At 35.9% G+C, this 18,113-nt stretch overlaps 1 protein-coding gene across 2 annotated transcripts in view; it reads left to right on the top strand.

The window, feature by feature from the left end:
* TTC6 (tetratricopeptide repeat domain 6) overlaps positions 1 to 18,113 on the top strand; it is a 217,927-nt gene that overhangs the window by 179,067 nt on the left and 20,747 nt on the right. For both annotated transcript variants that reach the window (XM_005561122.4, XM_073998506.1), the window contains 6 exons: positions 1,047 to 1,181; positions 2,441 to 2,590; positions 3,426 to 3,566; positions 4,839 to 4,952; positions 8,397 to 8,516; positions 14,118 to 14,191. In XM_005561122.4, coding sequence (XP_005561179.3) covers positions 1,047 to 1,181; positions 2,441 to 2,590; positions 3,426 to 3,566; positions 4,839 to 4,952; positions 8,397 to 8,516; positions 14,118 to 14,191 — 734 coding nt within the window. The remainder of the gene's footprint in view (positions 1 to 1,046; positions 1,182 to 2,440; positions 2,591 to 3,425; positions 3,567 to 4,838; positions 4,953 to 8,396; positions 8,517 to 14,117; positions 14,192 to 18,113) is intronic.

Genomic DNA, 18,113 nt, shown 5'->3' on the forward strand with positions numbered 1-18,113 from the left:
GTAACAGGTTGGTCAGGTGGGGCAGAAGGAGATGGGGTCAAGGACAGCTTTTGAGGAGTTAGCCCTGCAAGGAATGAGAAAGAAAGCAATTCAAAGACAGGAGAGAAAAAGGTTAAAGTGAATGAAGATATAGATTTGTTGAAAAGTCGAAAGGGGGGAAATTGAGACAATAATCCACTTTTTCTAGGCAAGGTCATGTGCTGAGAGTGAGGACAGAAGGAGGGATGCTGGGTGACTTGCAAACACGTAGAGCTAATGCTCGATAGAAGCCATAAAGGACACTTAGCATATCCAAGTGAAATCTCATTGTTTCTTTAGCAACTTAATACAATTAAGAAGATGGTGTGACCAGGAACAATTATTTGACTTTCTATATAAAGATATACAAGGAGTAGTTAAGTATTAAATGGCATTTCTATCTTTTTCATTAATGAGACTTTTGAGTTTTTCATTTAATGAGACTTTTTCATTAATGAAACTTTTGACTATTTTGAACGTTTTCATTAATGAGACTTTTGAGTGTTTTGAATAAATAAATGGGTGAGTTTTGGAGGTGGTTTATTTTTTTGATGCCAATAAAACCCTATTAGGAGGACAGCAGGACACAATAAAAATTGATTAAAATTATGTCAGATATTATCAGTGGAGATCTTTTACTACCTAGTAGCTTCCTAGTATTCCATTCAAAAAAATTATTAGGAAATTATCAATAAACTAGTTTATAAATTTAAGCCTGACTTAAGCTTGAGTATAGCCTTGGGAATTTACAAATTTTAGTTCTAAAGATCCATGTCCATAAACCTGTTTAAGTACTGGCTTGTAGGATAGGCATCTGGGTGGAACTCATGAGGGTAAGACTTCTGAACTGGATTCTCTTCCTGTAGTGTGCTGACAAGACCTGTAACTTCACCAGGTCTGTTTGTTCCCAGATAAAGTAAGAGTAGAGGTGTGTGCTCTGTGCTCCTTTTAACATATAAGGCTGTAATGTTAAATCAATAGTGGAAAGAAACATTTCCTGCCCCCTCCCTGCTTTTTTATCATTATAGGAAGCTGTGAAAATGCTTAAGAAGGCTTTGGATGTCATTTCTCATTCCGATAAAGGACCAAACACCACAGCAATTTCAGCAGACTGTCTGTATAACTTGGGTCTTTGTTACATGGAGGAAGGCAATTTACAAATGGTATTTCGTGTATTTAGGAGTATAGATTATTTGTAATTTTAGAGACTGGTTGCTTGTATGCAATTCTGTTTCCGAAGACCACGTATACAGTGGGCAACTGGTCCAAAGCTGCTTTTGAAGCTTGGCTCATTATAGTCAGTCTGCACCCTGCAACACCTAGGACATTGTTTTATTTAGCCAACATGTTTTATTTGATGCTTGTTTGTCAACAATATTCTAAAGATTAATGTATGTTTCCCACCAGAACAATAAATCTAACTGCAGGAAATTATTACAGTAAAATAATTTTATCACATTAGTATGAATTCACTTACTAAATTTTAAGTACTTTAAATGCTTTAACATAATGTAGAATAAATGGAAAAGATTAGGGCATTCTGGCTTTTCTTATTGATCATTGAACAATTCAAATCAGATTGAAACGGGTTGTTAAGATGGCCAGATACACTGAAAAACAGTTGATTCAATTATTACATATTTATCCAGTCTTTGGTGATTTTAGGCAAGTCTTTACTTCAAAATTATCACTGATATGACAAATATGTAAAATAATTGATACTATCTGATGGCTAATGTTGGATATTCTACAACTGTATCTCTAGACACACACAGACACACACACACACACATACAGACACACACAGACACACACATACGCATGCACAAATACACACACATCATTCTAATTCTTAGGTTCATGGAGTGGACAGTGTTTTAAAGTGGTATTGGTATACACAAAAAAAGAGGTGCACTTGATTAGTTGTTCTATTAAGAAATTCCAGTAAGTATGAGACAAATTACAAATATTTTACATGTTTTTAGTCCTTTTGAACAACAAGAGCAAACTCAGCTTTGCTTTAAAATGTGGGGAAAATTTTTAGAGTTCTGTGGTTCTGAAGTTTTATAATGATGCATTTGCTGGATCCTAATGGAAAATAAATGTGCTAGTTGTGATTTCTTTGAAGAAACAAAATCTGAATAACAATTAAAATTATACCACCCAAAATATTGTAATATAACAATATGGATTATGTAGACCTTAGTCTGGGAATAAGACCTTTAATTATAATAATCATCTCTACTTGTTTCTAAATATTAGTTTTATTTGTTCCATGAGATCCATTAGGAGAAATGTATTAAAATAATCCACAAATAGAGTGAAACTCTTCAACAATAGTTATATACTGTAATTCATTAACATTTTAAAACAATATATTATGTCACTAAATGGTTTGCATTTTGACAATATGCTCCTGTAGGCTTTTGATTCTTTTACAAAAGCTGTGAAAGCAAATCCAGATTTTGCAGAAAGCTTTTATCAACGAGGGCTTTGTAAAGTGAAACTCCACAAGGATAGCTCGATTCTGGATTTTAATCGTGCCATTACCCTCAATCCAAAACATTACCAGGTATCTAAATAGATGTTTTTAGTGAGTTGTAAAGTGTTAATTTTGGTAAAACTATTAAATCTCTTATATGCCATTGTTATTAATTAGCACCAATCAGTTTCTTATACCTACTTTTCACTTAACTGTATTTTGATAATCCAAATAGCTGTATTTCTCCTTAAACTAAAAGTATTCTTTCCATCAGTGATATTATGATGTTATATATAAATGTATATGTGAATGTGATGTATGTAAATATTGTTAATATATTAATGTGGCTGTTAATACTTTAAAGTTTATATACTCATTAATTTTACTTACTTTTTGTTTTGATGTTACATAGATTCCTAGCTTTCAATAGACTATACAGACAACACAAAATTCAATAGGTGAAGCTTGATTGCATCTTGATTTTAGGAATCTACAAAATTCGAATCTGGTCTAAATATTAGATGATTTTAGGAAATTTCTATAAATCATCTTGGATATATAATGGCAGTGTGGTTATGTAGGAGAATGTCTTTTTTTCACAGGAGATGCATACTAGAGGACTTGGGGTAAAGTATTACCATATCTACAACCTGTTTTCAAATAGTGCAGGAAAAAAATAGAGAAATATGGCAAAATGTTAATAATTATTAACTCCAGGTGATAGGTATTTATCATTCTTTCAATTATTCTGTGTCATTTGAAATTTTTTTTCTAATAAAAGAAATTTTTTTAAAAGACTATATTTTAATACCCTCTTTGGGAGGCATAGATTTGTTCCAAGTATCATATATTTTGGTAGAATTGGTGCTTTTACTAAAGCACCCATTCCTGCTTTCTTTCTCTCTCTCTCTCTCTCTCTGAATAGGCATATTTAAGCCGAGTAGCATTCTATGGTTTAAAAGGCAGGTATTCCAAAGCAATCTTGAATTGTAACAAGGCTATAAAAATTTACCCTGAGAGCGTACGTGCCTATCTCTACAGAGGAGTTCTGAAATACTACAACAAGGTAGGGCCATTTCCTGCCTGGCTTACTGAAATTTTAGGGTGGGAAGACTCTTATGCTAGGCAGGGGACTCACTTACTTTTTTTCTTTGTGGTTGGGAATCACTGTGATATGAAGGGCAGAACTACATAGAAAACTTTACACTTTCCCAATTCATATTTTTTTCACAAAATAATGGTATTTATTTTTTATATTACATTTTAAATAACATTTATTATTTATTTTTATTAAGAATGTAGCATATATTCATTGCAGAAAATTTGGAAAAATACGGAAGGGAATAAAGGATTATTATCTCACCATCAATGATAATTCCTGAGTGCATTTGTCATATTTGTATTTAGTCTTTTACTTTCCTCATAAAATATGATATATATTTTCCAAAATTTGGACTATGTACTTATATAACTTGTTTGGTGCCCTGCTTTTTACACTTAATCTTTGAAGATAGTATTTTGCTGACTGCATAATATTCCACCATAATTTACTTTTAATTACTTTATTGTTGAACTTTTTGATTGTTTTTAAAATTTTTACTATTTTACTGTTTAAAATAATATAGTTATATACATCTGAGAACAAAATTGCTGCTTGGGTTTATGATTGGTTCTTAAACAGAAGTTACTGGGTTAAAAGTTGTGAGCAGTACCATTGATATGTGATACTGCACTGAATACTTTATTTCTCTCTACTTTTCTTTTCTGATCTTTCTTTGTAGCCATTTTATATGAAATTTTTACAAATAATGCCTTAAAGCAAAGGTAAGACCTTGCATTATGTGTTAATTCCATGAAAATTACTATCTATAGAAATGGATGATATAAGGTATCAGAGAAGAATCAAAGAGGAAGCAAAAGAGAACAAGGGTAGAAAACATGCTGATTATGTGATATGACAGTCACAATGACAGAAGCAAGCAAGCACTGGTGAATGTTTGCTGCATTAATATGGTTGGCTTTATTTTATTTTACCTAGAAGTATGATTTTCTCCTTGCCATATACCAACACTGGTAATAAGATATTTACCTAAATTAAAGTTGTTGATATATTTAATTTTGTTTGTAGGTAAGAGAAACTATAATGATAATTTCTACCAGGGGATTTTCTTAATTAACTCTATGAAAGATTAGCTTCAATGTGTTAATTTCACAGATGATACAAGGAATGGTTAAATGAGTGTTTCAAAAACTCTGATAGAAACAAGAATTTATTTTATGATTAAATTTCAGTCCATTATGATTTTCCTTTCTCACATAATTACTTTTTTCTTTTTAGACTTATAAGCTAGCAATTACAGATTTAACCACAGCTATCAGCATGGACAAAAATAGTTATATAGCATTTTATAACAGAGCATTATGTTACACCAAGATAAGGGAACTTCAAATGGTAAGATGACCATTTTAGTAAACAATGTGTTTAAAGTGTTTAATAAATAACATGCATTAAATAGCTTGTTGATTTCAGTCAATAAACATGTAATAAACAATACATTAAAGCATTTGTAAATTCATTTGAGGCATTTATAAAGTATTTTCTTATTACTTCTGCTAGAATTTTCAAAAGGAATTCCTAAGAAATACACACATATAAAACTTGAGAAACCAAAGAACCATTTCAAAGAATATTTAATTTCTTTGTTGGTGCTCACGAAATTTTCTTATATAATTTCTGAAAGAAGTCAAATGAAAAATTAAGTTGATAATGCTTATAGAAGCATTTAAAGGCATTTATAAATTAAATCCATCACATAATTATCATTTGAATAAATGTTTCTACCGTATGCGGAATTTTTTATTTTTTTTTTGAGACGGGGTCTCACTCTGTTGCCCAGGCTGGAGTGTAGTGCTGTGATCTTGGCTCACTGCAACCTCCACCTCCTGGGTTCATGCCATTCTCATGCCTCAGCCTCCCAAGTAGCTGGGACTACAGGCACCTGCCACCATGTCCGGCTAATTTTTTGTATTTTTAGTAGAGACGGGGTTTCGCCATGTTAGCCAGGATGGTCTCAATCTCCTGACCTCGTGATCCGCCTGCCTCGGCCTCCCAAAGTGCAGAATTTTTAAAGCAGTAGCAATCACTAGCAATATTGTGGTTTCAAAATTTTAATGTTAGCTACGGCAGTTTGTGTAGGCATTCTTTTGTTTGGTCCTCAGACCACACATGTAGCACGGAGTATGGAGTGATGGTTTTCAGCTCCAGGGACCAGTGACCAGGTTTGGCCCATATTTTGAAGGCCTGTGGGCTGCAGCAAACCTTTTTTTCCATTTGTCTTGATCCAGCGTCTGCCGGAGCAAACTCTTGTTTATATTTGTAATCTTACCTACTCTCTTCTCTCCTCTGTTGGTTTGGTCCCTTTTCAATGAGGATTCCTCACTGGGGAGCAGCTAGTCTTGTGGTCTTTCAGAATAATGTCCCATCCTCTTCCTCTGTTACTTGCCTCCCTCTCCTTATTCCTGCCCATGTCCGTAGTAAATGACGCATTCTTTTAAAAGGCTAGGTCACATTCCTGCTGTTCTTTGTTCACACACTCCCCAGTCTGTGAAACGTGGACAGTGAAATCTGTTTAAAACATTTAGAAATTTAGAAATGTACAAGCTTTAGAAGGGAAGTTGAGAAACTTTGTCTCTACCTAAGAGGATATAAAATTCTTGGTAACCAGATTATCAGGTTTCCTTCAGAGATGTTGATAAATGAATAGCTAATTTTTAACAAGGGGATTGTTAAGATGCTAGCAGCTGACAGAAAGATCATTTATTAGAGTGACCTGCACAACAGGGGCCTTTGAGGATTCCCTCCCCAACCCCATTCTTGTAGGAAAGGTAACCCTGAATAGGAGAACAATGGGCTGGGGTGGGGAGGGAACACTCATTGTTTTGTTATCTCAGATATGTGAAAGAGCCAGTGCCCTGTTAATAAAGAAAATGGAAAACTACCTAAATCAAGTAAAACTAAATTACGATAATAAAATATTGGTGATTTCAGAGTTGCCAGGACTCTGAAGCATTTTATCCAATCTGCTAACTTTACAGATGAGGAAATGGAAGTAGGGAGAGGTTCGAAAAACCATCCAAGTCACACAGAGGGAGTTAGTGACCTGTATTGTTGTCCACAAATTTGTTTGCTTCTGGGTTAACAGTGTTTAGGTGGCTTTGTAAAACCGTCTGACCTCCAGCATGTGGACTGGATGTCATTAAGCAGTGTGTCCTCCTCCACCTGTTTCTCAGCATTCCTGCCATCCCTAGCCTGAGAAAAACCAAGTAACTTTCTGCAGAAAATGCACTTAGGCATTCTCCCAAGATATAGTTTCATAAAAACTAAGGAAAGATGAATTCTGGTTCTAACACTTGATATTAATAAAAATACTGAGCAGTTACCACTTATTTAGGGTTTATTGTGTGACAGGAACTGAGCTAAATGCTTCACTGAGATACAATCAAAACATTTTTAAGTAGATCCTTGTAACAATATGATGAATTTTTAACACGCCAATTTTGCAGATGAGGAAGCTAAGGCTTAGTGTTAAGTAATTTTCTCCAAATTGAGGAGTTAGTAATGATAACAGAGGCATGGCACAAATCCAGGAGAGGCCAAGGCCCTGACCCTTCCTCTTAATCAAAACCTGTGTGCTCCCATCCCTACCCCTTACCATCATTGATCTTTACGAAATCTTATTTCCCAGTTTTTATTTCCTCTTGTGTTGCAGATTCAGCTGCTCAGTGGATCTCCAAGGCATCATACTGGTTTCACATAATGTAATTTAGTAAAAGAAAAATGTTAGACAATTTGTGGCTAATATTCTAGGTTTGGTTTTTTCTTTTTTGACAAATATTACTATTTATTTTTACAGTCCTGGCAATTTTTATTTATGGTTATGCCACAACATACCTATAGGATCTTTAACTGCACATTTTTTAAAGACACTTGAGCACCCAACATTAGGAAACACCAGAGGAGGGCAAATGAACAAATATAAAATGCTCTTTGTCATTTTCAGTTGGCAGATGCTACAGGCATAATAAGATTTAGCCCTTTTGTGTTCAGACCATATGGCTGTTTTGGACAGAATGTTCAGTAGGAAAATGGTTTAAGAGATTCAGCTCCAACCCAAGTTTAGGATGCTTCTAGTACCTAGTGCAGAGTAGAAACCAGTAAAATCTTGTTTAGTCAGTGAATGTAAAAAAAACAAAAAAAGGTAAAAGTAATGGAGAAGGGTCTGAGTTGATTCTCAGATTACACTATGTGTCTTTTAGAAAAATGAATATATTTATCAAAATATTTTGAGGTAACTTTCATACAAGTGCTTATTTGTTAGTTTTATTAAGATCTATTTTCATTGATTCATGACTTTTTCATTGTATACAAATTTATTGAATGCATGGTATGTGCAGGCTTGATTCTTGTTACTGGGCTTAAAACAGTGAACAAAATGGATAAGCTATGGCTTCATAGAGCTTAGGTTTCAGCAAGGAAAACAATACAACACTAAAAAGAAATTATATATTTAATGATCATTTGATGAAACTACTGAGTCAGGGCAGAGTGCTAAATCCCTCTCTTCCAGCCCATACACCAATGAAAATGTATGGGGTGACTTGCAGGTAAAACATGAAATGCAAGCACAGTGTGCACTGCTTATTGAAAAGTGTCCATGATACTTTTTGCCTAAGGGTACCCTTTAAATCTAACATATGGTTATTTTGGCCATAAATTATAAAACAAATTGAACTAACCATTGGGTCCTAGTTTGGACATAAATATATTTGTTCATAGCCAATGAATTCAGGCTCTAAAAAGCTGAATCTATGTTACAAATGATTATTTTATTTTTAGGCATTAACAGATTATGGAATTGTGCTGCTTCTTGATGCTACAGAAACTGTAAAACTAAATACGTTCCTTAATCGTGGACTCATCTACCTAGAACTAGACCAGTATGGCTTTGCATTAGAGGTAAGCCTTCCTGTTATGTGAAGAACCCACTTGATTTTGCACATTGACTTCTGAGAACTAGTGAACAAGATTTTATTATTATCAACTGGCAATATTAATGAGTGATAGCTTAACTTTAGCAAGAATTCTATTAAAATACTTGAAATGACTAATACACTCTGTGAAAAAAATGTGTATTTTTGCTTTGTTTGGATTACAGATAAACAGCCAATACATTTTTAGACATTTCTAATTTGATCAAGACCATCACTTCTTTTAAGGGAGTACAGACAAAACTCAAGTTACTTAGTAAATAAAATGATTCCTGTAACGTGTACTCTGCTGTTTAGTGGTAACTTTCTCAAAAGTTTCCTCTTTTCCCTTTGCAAATATAGCAAAATAAATCTGTTTCAAACAGGGCAGGAAATAGTTGCTCAGAATGGGCTACTGGTAACAGGTTTTTAAGTTAGTGGTGACAGGCGTTCAGAATCAGTAGAAAAAAGCATAGACAAGGTATTCAGATGAAACAGGTAGTTTAAATGTATTTCATTAAAGAATAATTAGGCCGGGCGCGGTGGCTCAAGCCTGTAATCCTAGCACTTTGGGAGGCCGAGACGGGCGGATCGCGAGGTCAGGAGATCGAGACCATCCTGGCTAACACGGTGAAACCCCGTCTCTACTAAAAAAAATACGAAAAACTAGCCGGGCGAGGTGGCGGGCACCTGTAGTCCCAGCTACTCCGGAGGCTGAGGCAGGAGAATGGCGTAAACCCGGGAGGCGGAGCTTGCAGTGAGCTGAGATCCGGCCACTGCACTCCAGCCTGGGCGACAGAGCCAGACTCCGTCTCAAAAAAAAAAAAAAAAAAAAAAAAAGAATAATTAAACAAAATTCATCCTCATTTTTAACTTTTTATTTTTATTGTCTGTTTGTAACTCTTAGATTAAGAAACAGGAGGTAAAAATTAAATAGCAATTTGAAATGTGTAGTTAAATAATAACAGTTTTGCTTCTTTGTCTCTGAGGAACTGCAAAATAACATATGGAGTGGAGTACATCCTGTTCTTTTCATCTCCCAAGATGATTATTTTTTCTATTTCTGGAGTCATTTTTTTGAGATTCTGTGCAACTTAATCATTTACCTTTGAGGAAGTTTACGCTATGAATAAATGTGATCTCAATGTTTGAATACCTTTAAGCTTTTTGATATATTAAAAATATTTTTGAGCTGTGTCACTAGGTATACCCTCAGGTAGATGGAAATAAAGAACCTGCCTGTTTGTAGTAGGCAAGAAAACAATGGGCAACAGTGTTGAGGTGGAGAGAGTGAGATAATGGAGATGGGGAACAAGGGACTGCAGCTGTTAGAGAATTAAATGCAGGGCCCATGTTATCCTTTGTATAAAGATTTATTTAGTACTAAGCAACCACTAAACAACTGTTGCACACTTGCTACACACTGGGTCCTCAACAATGCTGCACAATTTATCATTGTAACTTACAGAGGAGGAAACTGGTATTCAAAAGAGGTTAAATAAGGCCTTTCCACAGTAAGTACTGGGGTAACATCTGAACTCAGACCTCAATTCCAAATTCTATCTTCTTTCAGGCAAGGCACTGGCATTAATATATGGAGATAAATGAGACAGAGTTCCAGTCTTTGAGGAGCTGATGGTCTAGGGAGAGTCATTCTTGTCCCCTCTCTTTCCTCATACCCCACATCTGACCCATTAGCAAGTGCAGTCAGCTCTACCACTAAAGCATATTTTGAATTAAATCATCTCTCATGATTGCCACTGCTATCTTCCTTTCAACCAGTAAGTACTGGGGCAAGAGCAGAACTCAGGTTTCAGAACTGAATCATTTCTCTTCTGGACTACTGTAGTAGCTTCCCAACTGGCTTAAGGTTCCACTCTTGCCCCTCTACATGCTATTCTCTAAACAGATGCTACAGAAATCTCTTAAAAATATAAAGCAGATCAAGTTATTCCTTTGCTCAAAACCCTCTGATGGCTTCCCATCACACTTAGAATAAAATCTGAACTCTTGACTGTGACCAAGCAAGACATTACTTGATACGACTGCTGCTCACCTCTGATCCCGTCATCAAACATTCTCTTCTCTCCACTAGTCATGCCACCCTGGCCTTTTGCCATTCCTTGGAAATGCTGAGCTCCCTTGCTGCCCTAGGACCTTTACACGAGTGAGTCCCTGTGCATACAGCACTCTTCCTCCTGATCTGTGTATGATTCATGCCATCGTTTCATTTAGGTTTCTGCTGAAATGTGACCTCTTCAGTCAAAAAGGTAGAAGCTAAACTAAAATGGAATATTAAAAAATATTAAAAGAATCCCATATAAGTCTAGGAAGGGGAAGCAGAGGAACAGAAACGGAGAAAATCAGCAGAAAAGAAATAATAAAATAGTAGACCTAAATCCAGCCACACCAGTAGTTATATTAAATGGAAGTAGTCAAAATACAACAATGAAAATCATGAAAATGTCTGATTGGAATTTTGTAAAAGTCCCAACTATATTTTGGCAACCAGAAACACATTTTAAATATAGTGGTATAGATAGGTAACAACAAAAAGCTGGAAAAGATATATCACAGAAACACAAATTGAAAGCAAAAAATTCAATTTTTCTCTATGTGAAGTTAAAAAATTAATTAAAACAACTAAAAAACGATGTGAGCAGGGGAAGAAGCAATGAAATATGTAAGACTGAGTAATTAGAGGTCTGCATGAAAAATCAAGAGAAAGTAGAATCTTTAAAAACACTTTTAGTGGGAAAGATTGATTAACAGAGAAGCTGAGTAGCCTGAGTGCTGAAAACATTAGTTAGTTGAGAGCTGTATGCCCTTCATAGGAACACTTTGTTCAGGAAGCATTTCGACTGGGATTGTTTGTGAAGTTATGGCTAAGTTAACCAGAAGTTAATGGGTTAAGAACATTTGTTTTCCTCTTTTCCCTCTTGAAAACCTACCAAGATAATAGTAAAGGGATTAAAAAAAAAAAGTTATAATGCTGCAAGGTTACAGATAGTAGAGAAGAGATGTTCAGGCACCCCAAACTGCCATTCTCGATCTAAATCCCTCAAACTTAAATATAAATGGGTAGCCAAGGATCAAAGCTTAAGGGAAATGAAAGAGCGACTAAAACAAACAGGTTGTCATAAGTATATAGCAGTGGCCCCCAACTTTTTTGGCACCAGGACCGGTTTCATGGAAGATAATTTTTTCAGGGGATTCAGGTGGCAGGGTGGCAGGGTGATGGTTTCGGGATGAAACCGTTCCACCTCAGATCATGGGGCATTAGATTCTCATAAGGGGCACACAACCTAGGTGGGCGCAGTTCACAATATGGTTTGCACTCCTATGAGAATCCAGTGCTGCTGCTGATCTGACAGGAAGCAGGGCTCAGGCAGTAATGCTTACCTGTGGCTCACCTCCTGCTGTGATTGAGATGTAAGATTGAGATGTAGATTGAGATTGAGATGTAGATCTACATCTCGTATTCCAGGGGTCCCCAACCCCTGGTATATAGAGCTGATGGGAGAAGGGGAGGCATGTGAAGTGGTAGTGTGAGACTGCTAAATTCTATTCTATGTGGTACACATTAGTGACTGTGTGGTTTGTTATTTATCATCCTTATATTACAGAGATAATTAATGCAGAAGAGAAAAATTATAATATTAAATAACAGTGGCTAACTTTATTCTAAGTAATGCTAATAGTCATCTTTTATGTCTATTGTTGATAATTACTGCCTAATTACCATGTAGTATAATAATGATTATGTAGAGTCAAGTTCACTTTTGTAAGTTTCATCTGATTACAAAACTGAATTTGTTTTAGCCTTTTAAGTTACATGGTCATCCTTGAAACTTCCAAAATTCATGGGAATGTTTGTATTAAAGCTCACTTACACTTGGAAGTTTGCCTTATTTTTAGCAAAAAAAAAAAAAAAAAAAAAAATCCTCCTAGAGAGATGTCTGGAAGCATTTTTATTATATTATATTTGATTAGACAATAATTAAAAAAATTTTCTTCCAAATAGTTCCATTTGGTATCAAATATGCTTCTTGAATCAATGTGGGGTGTCCACATCTACAGGTTGGTCTGTGACTAATACTGCCTCCTCCAGCATGATCTCTGAGTGCTCAGATTAACCTTACTACTCCCTCTTCCACCTCCAATAACAGCAGAAAATTTATCCTACCCTTCAAAGACAGTCAGCCTCTTCCCTCTGACATAGCCAGGGAGGGTTTGTGGAAGGGAGGGGGCGGGGAGGGAGAGGGAGAGTGTGGGCTTTGATTAGCTCCTTTCTGGCTGGGTAGTGTCCTTTGGGGCTGTAGAGTTCCAATGTCTGGCTTCCAGGAAGGAAGCCTGGAGGGGTTTCCTTTTGCCACTCCAGAGAAGAGTGTAATATTCCCTACTGCTCTGCTTGATCAAGTGAGATCACAAACACTGTCCAGGAAGATTCCTACTGAAGCAGTCTTCTGGGGGAAAAAGCAGTGCTATTTTCATTCCTTCACAGATTCAGTACTCTTTCAGAAGCCCTTCCTATAGTATAGCAATCACTAAAATAAATCTACATCTCATATATTAATACATATGTAAATATCATGCAGTTGACGTGATATAATATTTTGTTTTGCAGTTATATATTTGAATATTTTCTTAATTTAAATTTCTTATTAAAAATAAGATTTATTTTTAATAATAATTTTAATAATTAATACTGAATTAATATTCAGTATTAATTCAGTAATAAAATATTAATTCAGTATAATTCAGTAATAAAAATAAGAAAATTTAAATTTTCTTATTTTACTTCAGGCCTCAAATATTTCTGTAGGACTTTGAAGAGCCATAAGCTTCAGACACTGTCCCTGGGGCCTGATAGAGAAAAGAGCTCTGGGCTACCATGGCATGATCTTTTGTGGACTTAGCCCTTTGAATGCTTTTAAACAGCCTCTTTCTAGTGGCCACTGGGATCCTTCCCAGCTGACCTCCCTAACTTCAGATCTGGCGATTAGAGTTTCCATTTCTCCCTCACAGGAGGGCTTATGGATCCTTGACAAGAGACGATTTCTCGCCGGAAGTGTGGATTCCAAAGGCAGCAGCAGCCCCAGCTCATCCATACAGAAGGCCTGGTTATGCCCTTTCCCCAACCTGGATGCCTGTTTGTCCTATAGTCATGTAACATCAAAGGTTCTCTCCAGGTGCATTTCCTTTTCTGTCTAGATAGAGAAGTCTCCAGAGGAGTTCACTGGGAATAAACAATAGAAAGAAAGTAAATGAGATAGATACCTCATTACCCATTGCAGGGAAAAACCATAGGAAAATAATCTCCATTCTTGAGTAGAGACCAGTAGTACAAGATTCTGAGTGAGTCTACAATAATAGGTTTCCTTTGTTTCATCTGTTCTTATTTGATGTGATGCTACAAGGAAAATATAAAGTTTTAGAAAGATGTGTATTTTAATGCTTGTGTCACATGTATTTAGGAAGATGTGTATCTTAATGCTTGTTTCATTGTGGAATCACAGTTAGAAGGAAGTTTAAGATAGCACATAAAATAATGTTGCAAAATTAACAAAAGCTTATAACATTATTTCAGGATTTTAAACAAGCTGCTCTGATAAGCCAGACTAACGAGAGCCTTTGTCACGCCACTGCCATGTGCCATCACAGGTATGGAGTGCAATTGATGTCGAAGTGGAAGCAAGCGGGACCATCAGACTTATCTAATTATCACCCCATAAACAAGCCAGGAGAGAATGGAAGAAACTGGGAGAAATTGTGAATGTGACAGAGTACAAAAACGGGGAGGGACACAAAGAGTTCCCTGTGTAGACACGGGGACCACATTTAGTGTTCCTCAGCACCCTTCTGCCTTCTAATAGACTGTTCTACACAAATTAGCAGGCAAATGCTTCCATCATGGCATTGGGCAGAGTTCATCTAATCCAAGCATAGATGCTGGGAAAGGATCATGGCAATATATAGAATAAAATTATGTGTAACTCAAAATAGCTAAGCATAAAATAATTTATTTTGTTCATAAAGTGGGACTATTATAAAGTCTCTTTCCTGGAAGAAAGGGTGATTTTAAAATCTTATGCATTTTTAAGAAAAGTTTGCGTTTAAAAACATGACTAAATCTAAATAAAAAACACCAGCAAATATCTACAAAAAACACAATACTTAAAGCAAAGTTACTTCTTCCTGGGTTTATTATAAAAATAAGTTATAGAAGAAGAGATGAAAACACTTAAATAAGGTTAAAATATAGAAGATAATCAGCTTAAAATATACTCTGAAATAATATTATAGTGTATAGACTTTGCTAGCCATAATGCTTATGTTTCTACATATATATTTGACATCATAAAATTAACTTTTAGTAATTTTTCTTTTAAAATTATAGAGGTTCAGCCTGTGAGGATTTTAATATGTGATAAAATGTATTTGATCAAATAATAGTTTATCACTTTTTTCCCCCTAAGAAACAAATAATACCAGTTAATTTGGAGGATTAAATTAGAATAGTTCCAAATTATGTAGACTAGGCTGTATAAATACCCAGTTTAAAGAGTAAAACATAGTTTGAATTATTTAGGAAATTGACATCCTTTTTTCTTTGAGGACATATATAGTACGCTACATTTTCCTATGAAAGTTTATTTTTTTTAAATTTTATGGGCAGAGTAATACCATAACTGGAACTTCTGAAGGTGTCTTTGTGTTAAAAGGCCTAACCTGGTCTCAGACCTTTCATTTTGTACAGACAGCGAAACCCGGTCATACTATTGTCTATTTTAATCCAGCAACCTTTGTGCAATCTATCTCTTTAAGTAATTGTCATTCTTAAGAAGGGATGGAATAACGATGACTGATGTGTTTGTTTTGGTGGGCGGGTGAAGACCAAAAATGTCCGAGCTCATTGCATTCTGTTAAAATTAAAAACAGACTCCAAAACTACTCTCTACCTCACTCCTAGGTTTAGGAACCATTAGAACCAGTAAATTTCTCTATATGTCGGTTCACAATCTCTTTTATGAAATGTAATCACTGGGTATATACTGGAGAGCCTCCTTGAGCTGATACTGCTTTGCAATTCCAAATAACCAACTTTCATCACCCAACTAGAATCTCTATTGTTCTTTAATAAAAGTAGAATTTAAATCAACTGTACACCTGTGAAAACTCAGAGTCCCAGTTCCACATGTTCCACGTGAGTTGTGCTGAATTTAACAATAAGGAGTGTTTAGTGATTGGTCGTATATATATATTTTTTGCTTTTCAAGGTGAGCTATAACATCCTTAAGCCACAGATGCATGGACTGTAACTATGGGGATTTATTCCTGGTGTGTCTTACAGTAGGGAAAGTAAACATTTTCTCATTTGGAAAAATTCTTTAAAGAAATAAATTTTTAAATTTTAAGACTTTGATCTTTGATCTCGTGGGGTTGCAGACTTTTGAAGTATCCTTTGTATATCTCTGGTTCTCACTCTTGTGGTTGCTAGGAGACAACATTCCTTAGGCTTGAATATCCTACTTGTTGCCCAATTTAGTCACCACTAGTGTTATGGTAGAATTAATTTTTAGAACTGAGAACGCCGCTTTCATATTTCAAAAAATATCATAGAGGGAGATTACTCAAAGTTATATATCCTATCTACTTTTTACTTCAGCACATTTATTTTACTATTCTTACATATTGGGGCATAAAATATTTTTGAGTCTTTAACTCTTCAAGCCAGATTCTTTAGTTTGGGCAAGGATTTGTGATTTATTTGTACAACTCAGTAGGGCACATCTGGTCACGTATGTGATTAATTTGTAAAATGCAGTGGACCTTTGTGTCTGTGGCCTAGTGGACAAGCTCAGCACACAATCCCTTGTTCACAGAACACAGTAAATAGAATCATGCATCTCCAGGAAGTGATCACATGGCTCTAGATTTATGTGAACACATTTTATTTTAGAAAACCTCATTTAACATACTTTTACACTTGTGGTAACTGGTGCTTAACAATGTATATCTCATTGAACGTGTATCCTGACAAGATCATAGATATTCTGCCACATTCTCCCATTGGCTAAATGCCATGCAGTTACTTAACAAGGGCTTCAACCTGTAGGACACTGTGACAGACACATATTCAGAGAAATGAAATTACTGTTTCCACAGTGGCATCTGCTCATTTTGTTTTTTTCCTGGTCTATTGGTGCAGGAGGCTGGGGAGCCTCTGATTTTCAGCACTTTTACCTCCCTGGACTTGATTTTAGTCACTATCGGCTTTGAGGAGCTTGCTAGCTGTCTTTCAAGATCTCTTTTCAGTTTTAAGATTTAATGATTATTTACTTTGTCTGAACAGACTAGTTGTTCATTAAAGATTAGTGCTGATAACTTGATGGGTACAGAAAAATAGCTTCAATCACTGCCATTTGGTAATTCACAACTTGTATGACATTGTGGTGAGCTTCAGTTCACTGCCTTATTTTTCTAATTGGTTAAGCTATACAGAAGGGAAGATTGTATTTCATAAACCATATATTAGAATATGTACTCACAAAGGATTTTTAATTTCACTGGGTAAGAGGGGCCAGGGTGTATGATGCAATTTGGATGTCAATATTACTACGGGCATTTCAATGAATTTGGGGAGAATATGAGAGAAAGGGATTTCCCTGGAAATGTCCATTGAAATGCTCACTATAAGTATGCATCATAAGTAAATGCTTCACTACCCACAGATAGAAATACTAAACACAACAAAACCTCTCTGAACCTATCAAAACTAAATGCATTTTACACGGAATGACTATTATTCCTGATAAGGAATTTGTTATGCTATGTTTAGAATTATTGCTATACTACAGTGAGAAGGCACTTGGAAAGGCAAAGTGGACTTTTACTTCTTTGTCTCTTTCCTTCCTTCCTTCCTTCCTTCCTTCCTTCCTTCCTTCCTTCCTTCCTTCCTTCCTTCCTTCCTTCCTTCCTTCCTTCCCTCCTCCCTCCCTCCCTCCCTCCCTCCTTTCTTTTCTCTTTTCTTTTCTTTTTTCTTTCTTTTCTTTCTTGAGTCTCACTCTGTTGCCCAGGCTGGAGTGCAGTGGCGTGATCTCGGCTCACTGCAACCTCTGTCTCCCGGGTTCAAGCAATTCTCATGCCTCAGCCTCCTAAGTAGCTGGGACTACAGGTGCATGCCACCATGCCTGGCTAGTTTTTTTGTATTTTTAGTAGAGATGGGGTTTCACCATGTTGGCAAAGCTGGTCTTGAACTCCTGACCTCAGGTGATCCACCTATCCCGGCGTCCCAAAGTGCTGGGATGACAAGCATGAGCCACCATGCCTAGCCCGACTTTTACTTCTTAAATAGTGCCAATTATCAGGAAAGAGAGCACAATTTCATTGTATACTACTTAAGGAAAGTGACCTTGTGTTTTCCTGAGTAACTCAAAAGGCGGCGTCTGATTCCCATATGTGGATGTTAACCTTTGCCTGCTTGTAACATCAGAAGCAAGCTTTCTTAATGCTTCACTGTGGATTGTTGTGTGAGCTTCTAGAAGAACACCTGTTGCACCACATTTGGGAAAACATGGAGCAA

Source organism: Macaca fascicularis, chromosome 7 (assembly GCF_037993035.2).
Source record: "Macaca fascicularis isolate 582-1 chromosome 7, T2T-MFA8v1.1".
Classification (NCBI taxonomy): domain Eukaryota; kingdom Metazoa; phylum Chordata; class Mammalia; order Primates; family Cercopithecidae; genus Macaca; species Macaca fascicularis.